At 39.7% G+C, this 12,762-nt stretch overlaps 1 protein-coding gene across 1 annotated transcript; it reads left to right on the top strand.

Moving 5' to 3' along the window:
* The first annotated feature begins 2,417 nt into the window (after positions 1 to 2,417).
* Positions 2,418 to 3,752, top strand: LOC117431739 (homeobox protein not2-like). The gene is made up of 2 exons (XM_034053038.3): positions 2,418 to 2,925; positions 3,127 to 3,752. The coding sequence occupies exons 1-2, from the start codon at positions 2,553 to 2,555 to the stop codon at positions 3,498 to 3,500; spliced, it is 747 nt and encodes a 248-aa protein (XP_033908929.2). The 5' UTR covers positions 2,418 to 2,552; the 3' UTR covers positions 3,501 to 3,752.
* The last annotated feature ends 9,010 nt before the right edge of the window (positions 3,753 to 12,762 follow it).

The raw sequence follows: 12,762 nt of genomic DNA, 5'->3' as shown, positions 1-12,762 counted from the left end.
GAAAAAAAAAGAAAAAAAAAAAACTTTTAACCAGAATAATGGAAATCAATTTGATCTGCAGTAAGTCAAGGTCCATAGTTATTATAATGAAACGTGTTCCTCAAATCCTAAACCTGCATGCATGCCTACTTATCGGCCATGAATTACCAAAAGTCAAGAATGAGATTGTGACAAAGGCCGTGTTTGGAGTAGCTTAGTTCATTCAGGACATATTGTTTCTTTGGATAGGGGGTGGGGTGGCCAATAATTATGTCAATCATTTATGAGCGAAGCTTTGCATCAGAGCAAAGGAATGACCTTGTTTATTAATACTCTTGATATATGAATGCAGAATTAAACCAAACAGAATAACTCTGATATGCACCAAAATAACGCAACAGCGACGAATATACAAGAAACACTAAGTTCATGTTGAGGTTTTTTTTTTTTTTTTACAGACCGCAGAATATAAAGATTATTAATAAATAGCAGGCCTACATACAATATATAATAATACCAAACGATCTGTAATAGGCTGTAAATTTAATATGTTTTAATAATCAAACATAAATAGAGATTTTTAAACACAGTTTAGCCTATTTATTTGACTTTGTGCCCACCCAAAATATATTCTCAAGTAGGATTTTGAATGCTGTAAAATATTACATACAATATTACAAATACTGCTATTAAATTTAATTCTTAAACATAAACCCATAACAACTTAATAGGCAGTATTTTACTATCAAACTGTTTGCTTAAATGTTTTAAATGATTAAGTTGTATTAAGTTAAAATAACGTTTTACTGTGGCGGACCTGCTAAAAAATTAAAATAATATAGGCTGCAGATGTATGACGCCAAAACCCCATTATTTAACAGTGTCACAATCTGGGACAATGTATTTCGTGATTGCGGGATCTCTATAATGTTGCATGTACCAATTTGCACCGTTCTACCGCTACGGGGCAGGTCCACTGAGCCTCGGGGTAAGACTCAGGCACATGTTAGGCTAATCCCCGAATCGAAACCAAACAAGAGTTCTCTCTAGGGGTCCATCAGACAGGATTAGATTTCTAATAAAAGGGATTGTCATCGCTGCTGTTGTTTATGACTTGCCTGTGTACAGTGTACTTGTTTTTTCCTGATTTTTAATATTACTAGACTGATAGAAAACAGTTTTTTTTCCTGTGTCTTTTATACTGTAATCACAATTTTAAATAATTAAACAGAAGTCTTACGCAGAAGATTTTGCACATGCTGTATTTCTGTGTACTGTCTGACTGCGTGTGCGTGTGCGTGCGTGTGCGCGTCTGAAGTGTATTCTCAAACAATTAAACAAACACTAAGTTGATTATCAAAATTTGCGTTTACAATGTTCCCTTTTATAATTAACAAAAACTCTGGAAAAATACACAGCTAAAACACAAACCCGGCATTGTTTGTTTGTGTAACTTGAATGAGAATAAAACCAAACAAAATGCTTGGTATGGTCTCTGTTTATGTGTACAGCGCTATATTTTACATTACACACATTATAACATACACTTCTCAGACATGGAATCGTTATTCTTATTAAATGTTCTATTCGTGACATGACGTCAATGACACAATATAAACTCGTATAAAACACTTTTTAGACGTGGTGTTAATAAAACATATATACATGTTTGTTATCCTATTTATTTCGTTTTTTTTCTTTTAATTTACGGACGTTTACCTATAATGCCACTGTGCTGAAAGTTTAACAAATGCACAATTCAATAAAACACAATTAATATGCGGAACAACTTTTAGTAAAATAAATAAATACATAAATAAAAGCTTAACTGTAAATAAAGCAAAAATGTTACTTTATTTAGAAAATAAATAACTTTTAAATCAAGTGATATTTAAATTGTTTATTTCATGTATTATCTGCTTTTTTGGTCTGATTATGCACCGATTATATAGTTAATATATAAATATTGCTTCAGCACAACATTGTAATTGGTTTCATTTGATTTAAAATTAGTATACTTTATATAAGCTCTGTATATGCATCGTAAAAAAAACCCCATCGTTTTATAACATGTAGAGTTTCTGTAGCGTTTCTAATACTTTTAAAGCAATGCGTGTTTTTGTAATTTTCATAAATTCTCCTCTTTGTGGCGATTATAAATTTACGTGTTAATGAAACGGCTCCTTTGTCAAGTGATACATTACCTATACAAAGGGAATGAAACAGATTTATTTTTTATTTGACATATTCTCACTTCATCGACGCCATGCTTCTGAAACCTCTTTAGCCTTCACTGAAACGTTATCGCCCCCGATTTGACCGATTAGCACAATCTGAAACACAGCTCCCACCAAGTGATCCCATTTAATGCTAATCTCTTCAAAGTGTCCGTCCCCCCCCGGGTACACTCTGCAGCTCAGTACGCAGAGGTATATAAACCGGCCCATTGGAGATAGAGGCACATTCACTCCACAGAAGAGCTGCTAGCTACTACGACTACTGCTGCTACTGTTAGCCCTACCCAAGGATCTTCCCTACTAGTGATTGAAACCTTCAAACTACGCCGCAACAGGATGGAGGCAGGCTTCCTAAACGGACCATCCTACCCTTCCACGCTTCCATATTCGACATGCATGCTGAAGACCACCTGTCTGCCGTCTACGAAGATCCCGGAGCCCGGCCACATCCACAGGAGTTCCTTCAGCATCGAGTCCATTCTTTCCATGCCCCCCAGGGATCTTGTGCACCCCAAAGCAGGCGCGGGGTATTGGGACCCCCAGCCCTGCGTCAAGCAGGTGCAGACCTATCCTGGCACCCCGAGCCCTCCTGTGCCAATGTGGATCCCTGGATACCCGCGTCAGAGCCCAGCCTACTCCCCTTACTGTATGGGCTACCGGCCACAGGCGCTGCACCAGGACACCCGCAACCAGCTCATGTACAACAAAGGTAAGAAACTGGTTCTTGTTTTACGCGTTAATCTGAAACTCATGTTTTATATGTTTATACTGAACCACAGCGACACGTTGCTGATTGACTCTCCCGGAGTTTGTAAAGTGCATGTGGCTGTACATTGACTTGCAATGCGCATGCACTCTTTCTTCTGTTATCATTCTAATGTTATTCGAATCTGTTTTCTTCTTTTATCAGGATATGAACCGGACAGAAAACTCGTGTCCAGAAAGAACTACGTTAGAAGGAGCTGCCGGAGGATCCGGACCATCTTCACCGAGGAACAGCTCCGCAGGCTGGAGGAAGTGTTCAGCAAGCAGCGCTACATGACCGGCACCGAGAAGGTCCTCCTGGCCTCGGCGCTCAGACTCACCGAGACACAGGTAAAGGTCTGGTTCCAGAACAGGAGAACCCGGTGGAGGAAGATCCAGGGAGGCACATCGGTTGGCTCAGCCGACACATGCCTGGCCAAAAGCGACGGGCAAGGGCACGATGATCATCTTTCCACCGGTGGAGAGGAGGAAGAAGACGAATTCATCTCCGTGGACGAGGAAGACTGTTGGTCACAGTAAAGCGCAACGCGCAGGACTTGATACATTGTTTCAATGGTGGCCTTAATAATTCAATGGACTAAGTGTTTATTCTTGATCAGCTAGTGTATGACCAAAGACTGCTTCTTGTGTAACCGGTATACAAGCTCTTGTGTATAGACTGTAAAATGAACTTCTTGTTAAACAAGACACTGTTTTATTTGTGCTGCATATATTTAACTCCACTGTGTGGAGATGAGTGGCATCTTACTGTGTGCATTGTTCCAATAAATCACAAGGGAAAAATAATATATATTTGTTTTCATTTTATTTGGTTTTATAAGAGGCATTTCAAATATCCACGTTTCCAACCAAGCGAAAAAGTACAGAACGTAATAACACAAAATGGGTAGTAAGTATTTTATATAAATGCATGGATTCCATAGCTCTTCTTTAGAATCATATACTGAGCTTAGTTCTACTGTAAAATGAACCATTTCACTATAAGAAAGGGGTTCTAAACAATATAGGGGTTCCTGATAAAGACTGTATGTTCAGGAGCCTGGCTTCCACTCCAAAATAAAGCATTGCATTGCACTGGGCAGAGTTCTCTGTGTGCTTCAATTCAAATAATACACAGGGAAAGAAGTCCAAACCCTTTTAAAGTCAAATCAATAATAAGTTACTAAAACGAATAGGCAAGCCTGGGTGAGATTTTCTTCCAGTTTGCTAAACTTTTAAAGAGATAATTGTACATGGTATACAAATATACCAAGATGCAAGCAAAGCCCTAGCCATGCTTTCACACAGCAGCCATAGCTGAAGACAGTGTCCCTAGTGGGCATTCTTTATATTGTTTACAGGTACTGCTTTTTCCAGACAGTTGACTATAGCTTCATACTAAATATTGATGCTCCCTTAGCATTCATTACTGAGTTGCTTATGCATTCCATAATCATTTCAATATCTTTTAAGCATTATTCCAAAGTGTTTGCCCCAGCCTTTAGTAAATACTGAGACATCTAGTGAATTAACTCCTGTCTTTCAAACTGTTTCTCTTCTGTTTCTATACCAGAAGTCATTTAAAGACGGGAGTAAAGTCTATTGTTAAAAGCAACATTCCTGGGATATTGTATCCTATTACCAGCCTACTGGACAGTAATTAGGACTGGGAAGCGGTGTGTACATTGGGAATTCAAGTCTTTGTTGTTTGAGGCCCAGTGTCTAATGGGGTCCTTGATTTCCAAGGTGTTGTGGTTAATTGCTGCTCAACAGTTCAGCCTCTATGAAGAGGATTTCAAACTGGCATGGTGTTTAATATAGCCTGTCAACAGAGATTTACTTTTGAGGGTTTCACTGGCCTTGTTTCCTAAACCGCTAAGTACTGATCATTCCAGTCAAACAGGCAAGTAGTGACACCTGCCGCAGGGAGTTTGTATCCAGTCATTTAAACATCAGGACTGCGGAGCGTTCTCTTACTTTACCTCATTAGAGGCTATCGTGGCTCACTCCCTCGTCTAGCAAAGCTGTGGCAGAAAATGTAGGGTGCAAGGCTCCAGGCCTGGTTTGTTTACAACCCTTTCCATAATAACACTTCATTGAAACAATATAATCCCTTTGAAGAGGGGGAAAGAAAACAACAAAGCTGTAAAGATGAGTGTCTTTGTATTTCCACTTTGATAACGTTGTTTACCCTTCCCTTGGGAGATGCTCTGCCCCTGCTGTTGATAAAGACGACAGTGTTTACAGGTGTAGCGCGTTCAAGCCAGTCCTCGGGTTGTTTTATCTGTCTGGTGTGGAGGCCTATTAAAAGCCCTGCTACAGGCCACATTCACAGGGTAATTATTACAGGAGTTAACAACACTCAGGCTCACCCCCAACATTTCCATCCAAACATTCGGGCGACGTGTAATCATCTAGAGCTTGACATGACATACTGCTGGAGGGGCGTGTGGGGCAGGGCTCTGATTTAGGGCATAGCAGCATTAGAGTTAATAACAACCAGAGCTAGCGTTAGGGGCCATACATTCAGGACAGGCATATATGCCACACTACTGTAATACAAGACCTGTAACCACAACAACACAATGTCATTAGCAAGCTCCATTCTGGCACGTGCAAGGTCCTATAGTCAATATCTTTTTGTTTTGTGGGAACGATGAACAAATTCACCTTTTCATTAAACAAGCATTTGACAGCAGGTTTCCTTGAATCTGTGTATGGATCGGGTAACTGTGTTTGTGCATCTCCAGCAGTTACTTACTTAGACGTTAACCATGTGCTGCTAGAGGGACCTGTATGTATTTGCCTGTACGTTCTGTTTTTAATTGCATGCATGCACCGGGGAACCCTTGTAAACGAGGTGTGCACCTTAGTTTGTCCATTTACACGCAGCGTCGCTTTTTGTAATGTATAGCTGGTTCTATCGGGCACGCCATGTTTATGTTTTGAAGCTAGTCACTGTGTGCAGGTGGATGCAGACTCACGCGAATACACACGCTTGGGGCCCGAAGCCCTGGTCTCCAGACGCTAATTAACAGGTCAATAACGCAGCTCGCTTGTTTACAGAGGGTCAGTCGGGCCGTGTTGTAGAGATTAAAGGACGGAGGAGGACCGCTGCTGCTTGCATGCTGTGTTATACAAGGCCATCCTTTCCTTGCATACAGTAGTCTAGGCATGGCAAACGAGACGTTTCTGTAACCTGTTTCACGTCTATTATAAAAATAGACGAAAGTGTTCCCCCTCAACAATATGAAATAGACAGACTGAATATGTAGAACAGGGGAGGCGCTATAATTGATTAATAAGAATTAGAAATGACACCGTGGCAATTGAGCACATGTCATTTCTATAGAATATAAATTAAATACATTATTCTTATGATTAATTTATTATTAATAATAATAATAATAATAATAATAATAATAATAATAATAATAATAATAATAATAATAATAATAATAATGTATTCTTTTTTAATTTCAATAACAATGCTATTTAATAATTAAATTATTGGGTACTGGTATAGTGTAAATATCAATATAACAAAAACAATGTAATTAAAATAAACACCATATTATGGTGGTAGGCTACGTGTTTTTTTTCTTTTTTTAATTAAAGCTGTATTTTAGAAGACCTGTGATACTAATAAATACCAGACAACAAACCATATTTATTTATTTATTTATTTATTTATTTATTTATTTATTTATTTATTTATTGCGAAACTGAATGTGCTTCTCTTCTGATAATGGGGTTCAATTACCATTACAAGGATTGCATTACAGTTCCCATGATCATCACTGCACAACGCATACAACACAACAGCCATCCAGCTGCTAATCAACGTCTGGATTCCAACGCTACGAACCAGAGTGTTGTGTATTTACTGTCTGGGGGTTCCACGACTCATATGAAACACTTACCCACTGACAGAGAGAGTCGGGCGAGTTTCATGGGCGGCACCCTGCTGGTTAAAGAGAATAAGAAACACATCGCGCAAAGTGACACATAATTCGTCATTTAAATAAAAATAATACTGTAAAGCGATAGTATTTTCTGCTTCTCAATGAGTCTTTTTTTTGGGGGAATGAAATATTTTGAGATAAAGAAGTGAAATCGGCAGGACCTTTCAGTTATCTCACCTGGCCGGTGTTTAGTGTCTGAAGGAAACAGACAAGTCAAATGGGTCACCTTTCTGTATCAGAAACAAAGAGATTCATTTAGGCCAGCAGCCCCCAAGATATGGCCTTGGATTGTTCAGCCAATCAGGTGTCATCACTGTGATTCAAGTTTTCTTTAAACGTGATATTAAAAAATAAAAAGGTTTAAACTATGGAGGAAAATAAGTTCCTCCAATCACTGCGCACTAAAGCACTGGCCCAAGCAAGGCAGCCCTGTGGAGTGCTGTGCGCCACAGCCAGACTGCCCTGCAATCCATGCACCAGTCAACACTTAGCAAGAGGACATGATGCAGTTGTAAGGTGCTGTTGCAAGGCTGTTAGTATCTGAGCTAATTGAAGGTAAACAGTGCTGGTACTTCACTTTGATGTATTTGACTGATGTCTTTGATCTTCTGTCATTAGCGTTATTAATCCCACATTTCACATTAACAGTTTCAGTGTTAATATCTCCCTTTAGTGTAAAGATTTTTTAAGGAGAGCATATGTTTTAACTCTGGTTTCTGGTTGGCTTCCTTCTTTCTCCCTGCATTCAGTGCACCTTTATTAAAACGTGGGACTCAGCTGGATTCATCCCAGCACAAGTCTAGGCTAGCATTCATCGGCTACTCTTCTCAACAGATCTGTTTCCCCTGTCCACTCGACCCAGCAGTGCTCCATTAGACTCAGAGTTCAATTCAAACACAATGCGAGCCTTATATCAGAACAGCACTGCAATAACGCAGAACGAAGCACGGGACAAAACCTCACAGCAGACTTCAAGAAAAAGAAGAGCGTGCATGGGTTGGTATTGACTGGCACCGATCTGCACAGTTACCTTTGTAAGTTAACTCTGCACAAAAAGCCTGTATCAATACAAAAAGAGCAAAGCAGCATTCGGTTACTGTGTGTCAATGAGACAACTAAAGCACATCTGGTGCAATACCTGTTGCTCCTCCAAGTGCGCCCCTCTGTGTACTAACGATTAGGTAAGATCCCCCCCCCCCCCCCCCCACATGTATCAGATAACAGGCGTTTTAGATGTGGCAGATGTCACGTCACTTACACAGAGAGCCAGCATGACCACACTTGTACACTGATCTCTGTAATCTTTTTTTTTAACTAAGTTTTTATGAATAACCCAAGGAGCGGGGGGTGGGAGATGTGATGACCTTTTTAGATAAATGTCTATTAGGAGCTCGATATTAAAACAGTAACAAAACATATAATTAGCAACTTTTATCATTTGCATGTATTAATAATAAGTCCCAACACCCTTTAATACTGAGACATCTCCTGCATAACATATTGTAACTGGATCACTCACTGCTACCTTCTTCAACCCCAGCCCAAGCCCCTCTGCTGCTCTGTGGTCTTGGTTGCACCCATATTTCTGCGTGAGAGCCCTGCACAGCAAGACTGCCTCTTCCATGGTGTTCAATCAGGGTTACAGCACATTAGAAAGAGTATTGCAACGTTTGTTCTCATGACTTTATTAGGAGTTTCTTTACAACATTAAACTGTTTTTTTTTTAGTATGTGTTTTTTTTTAACAATAGGTACTTGGGACTATGATGCAAGGCATACAAATCCAGGTTTTAATTAAGTGAGCCTCATTTCCACAAGATGGCGCAAAATCTCATCTACAGAAAAACTGCACAGGGTGAGAAACCATTGAGCAGTGATATTGGAGGGTGTTTGGAGAGGCCTGGGTACCATTGAGCAGTGATATTGGAGGGTGTTTGGAGGGGTGTGGGTACCATTGAGCAGTGATATTGGAGGGTGTTTGGAGGGGCCTGGGTACCATTGAGCAGTGATATTGGAGGGTGTTTGGAGGGGTGTGGGTACCATTGAGCAGTGATATTGGAGGGTGTTTGGAGGGGCGTGGGTACCATTGAGCAGTGATATTGGAGGGTGTTTGGAGGGGCATGGGTACCATTGAGCAGTGATATTGGAGGGTGTTTGGAGGGGTGTGGGTACCATTGAGCAGTGATATTGGAGGGTGTTTGGAGGGGCATGGGTACCATTGAGCAGTGATATTGGAGGGTGTTTGGATTCAGAGGCAAAGGGGTCCGTTACCCCAGTTTCTCTTTTTGTGCCCAATTGGAGCAAACACTGTGCTGCCTATTGCAATATACCATTGCCAATGTATGTTGCTCTTTTTGCCTTCTCTAATTATCTTCTGCATTTCCAGACACCAGTCAAGGGAAATGATTGCAGGAATCATCATGCTGTTGTTCCTTGCATTCTGTTTGGTTTGATTCTGAGGACATTTTGTGCACCCTAATATGTGCGGGAAAGGATGGCAGCCAGCTCCTCTAATCCCCTTCACTGCGGTTTTCATGACCAGTAAAATAGCTAACGCTGGCTTATTAAGGGGTTCCTTTGTGCAAGGACTTAACCTCAGTTAGCTTGTTCCAGGCAGGAGGATAATGATCACTTCTAACTCAGCTTCACACCTCCAGTACCCACAAAACAAAAAAAAAACCCATCCGGTTAAAAACCTCCTTTCAGAAGGCCGCGGCATCTGATTCATTGCCAGAGGCAAAATTAATCGATGTTAATGAACAACTTGAATCAAAGGCAAAGGGGCAAAAAGCTGCAAGTGAAAGCTATTAATTATGTGCCTGGGAATTATCCTGGCAGGGGCGAGAGGGGAGGGGAGAGGGGCTGTTAGCATATTCTGTAGGGCGCCTCCCCTGTCCGGTTCTCATGGGTCTCCCCTGAGCTCGCTGTCAATAGGCAGTGCCGGGGTGCTTTTGTCGCAGCGCTGAGCCCTGATTGTTTGCGATGAAAAGCAGGACATCTGTCCTGGGGTTTGGGGGCTGTGATATATTTCCCCCTCAGAGATCATGGAGATTGTTATTGACAAAAGGATTAAGCCTTTGCTCTGAAGCCCTCTGATCATTGCTCCTATACGTGTGTGTGTATGCAAGTGCGTATACATTTATATGTACTGTATATGCATATCATTTTAATTGTATTCGACTTGTCTGAATGCGGGACTCCATCTACTATACAAACTCATTGAAAAGAAGTTATAACCAAGGCTTAATATTCACCTTTTATTGGAGCTGGCAGCATTATCACTTTACCCTTTACCTGTTCTGAGGGTCTTCTGGGTTATTTTACTTTCATGCATATTGTATTAAAATGAAACATGATAGAGTCATCGTTACTGTTGATTCTCAGTACAGGATCACTTTGGAAATGATTACCAAGAATCTATAAGCTAGTATTTGAAAAGCTATACATTTCCTGAGCAAAGACCAGAGAGCTGGAACCAACCCCCAGTAATGTTGTGAAGCTGACACCCTGGAATCCTTCAAGAAGCTGCTTGATGAGATCCTGGGATCAATATGCTACTAACAACCAAACGAGCAAGCAAGCAAAAATTGTAAACTTTCTTATGTTCTTATGTTCTTATATATTTCTGCACAACCCAAGGAGTGGGGAGGAATTGATCACTTTGCTAATGTTAACAGTAGGCATGACCAAGTATTTGAAATCCATGGTTATCAAGTATAGCAGGTAAAAAGTAACCAGCTGATCCTCAGGCACCTTTGTGCTGTCTCTGAACAAACAGGTCTTTATTTTTGCAAACTAGACCAACAGAGAGCTACCCTCTCCCGAGACTCCTCCGTGAAGCAGCTATTGCCAAAATACATGCTCTAAATCTATCTTAATCATGTACTGTATATAATTAGGGAGGAGACAGTTGATTAAGCTGCACACATGACATGCCAGCGCTGCTGTTTCTAAATCACATAACCTGCCACAACTAGATTCCAAACCGCATACATAGAGTGAAGGAGAGGAAGCTAGGGCTTACAGCCATTAGAGAGAAGACACATTGGAAATGCGCTGCAACTCAAAGTCTTCCAGGTCTGAATGGTTCCAATGTGTTTAAAAGTGTTAGTAATAGCTACAGTGTTTACAGCGTCCTGTGCAGGGCCAGAGGCACAGAGGAGTCTGACACAAATATCATTCTGTTTATTCCACGTCTCTTCTGCTGTCATCTCTAATGCATTGTATTATTGGCATGCCAATAAAGTATGTGGAAACTTTAAAAGGAGTTTAAAATGGATGGTAACTAATGGTTTACAATTACACAATGCTGCTATAACGTATGGCAAAGAGCATGTATGTTGGATGCCATTAAAAGGATGGTTATATAAAAGTACCTGTTGATACACGAATTTACAGTTATTCCCACTAGGCATCACATAGTGTAGTTCTCAACATGCAAATACGCGGTTTTATAATGCCGGATATTCTGCGGTCTGCTTTCTCACCAGTGAAATGTGTAATTACTTCGTCAAATCTCTTGCCAAATGCTGCTACACGCATCGCTCATGACAACACGTTCTGCTCGGGTATGTTTTTGTATGGTACTCTCTCTCTCTCTCTCTCTCTCTCTCTCTCTCTCTCTCTCTCTCTCTCTCTCTCTCTCTCTCTCTCTCTCTAAAGAAAACGGTACAAACAGTGTCTTGTTGAACGGAAACATTATTATTATTATTATTATTAGTAGTAGTAGTAGTAGTAGGAGTAACTGCATTTATGATAAACAAATAAAGCCTATTATTAACCAGTTAGAAGAGCACACGATGATAATGGAAATGTTATGGTTCTGTGTGTGACTCTGAGAGCAGTCATTCATGTAATAACTTCAAAACAGAAAGAAAAAAGAAAAACAGTTTTAAACCCGGGTTGTTTCCGAGAGGGCTAGCAATAATTAAACTCCTGCGATTGCACACTTTAAGTTAATAAATCTAAACATTAAATAAATAGCCCATATAAATAGTTACTCACACGTCTTTTAAAAAGCACGGCATTGTTTGAAACTAGCACTAATAAAAATGAAAACAACCAAAAACAAACGTCACTGTTGCATCCATTTTATTTGTAAAATAAGAGATTATTTGAATAAATTATAATAGCGACATTTGTACTACTACGACTACTACTACTGCTCCTCAATAATAATAATAATAATAATAATAATAATAATAATAATAATAATAATAATAATAATAAAAATAATAATAATAATAATAATAATAGTTCATAAGGAGTTAGTTCTATCTGGGTTTTTACAGACACATCAGCGTCACTGTTCCGCGTGACATTTACTAGTCATTGTTCCTTGATTGTGTTGTTAGTATAATTGCACATTGTGACATACCAGGGCTATACTTTCAGAGAAACCAAGGCAAGTTTTGTTTTTTAAACGATTATATTCAGCTCTCTTTGTATGTTTAATAGTTTTTCATTAAAGTCGAGTACAGAACCCGGGCATTAAACATGGCATTGCAATGACGTTGTAAATAAATACTGAGAAGTGTTCATAATCTTGATACGCGACATTTCCATCATGTACTTGTGAATGCGTGCTTTACAGTATAGTGCAGCTATTACGCATAGGGTGTACATTACCTTTCCCTTACTCTATTAATACATCAATCAATACAAGAAAAATTACACTAGTTTACTCCTGCACTTACAAAAACAAATGCGATGTCATGTTTGAGATAGATAGATACATAGACAGACAGACAGACACAGATAGATAGATAGATAGATAGATAGATAGATAGATAGATAGATAGATAGATAGATAGATAGATAGATAGATAGATAGATAGA

The sequence above is a fragment of the Acipenser ruthenus genome, chromosome 22 (assembly GCF_902713425.1).
Source record: "Acipenser ruthenus chromosome 22, fAciRut3.2 maternal haplotype, whole genome shotgun sequence".
NCBI lineage: Eukaryota > Metazoa > Chordata > Actinopteri > Acipenseriformes > Acipenseridae > Acipenser > Acipenser ruthenus.
Note: the sequence above shows the minus strand (reverse complement) of the source record. Positions and strands in the feature narration are given on the sequence as shown.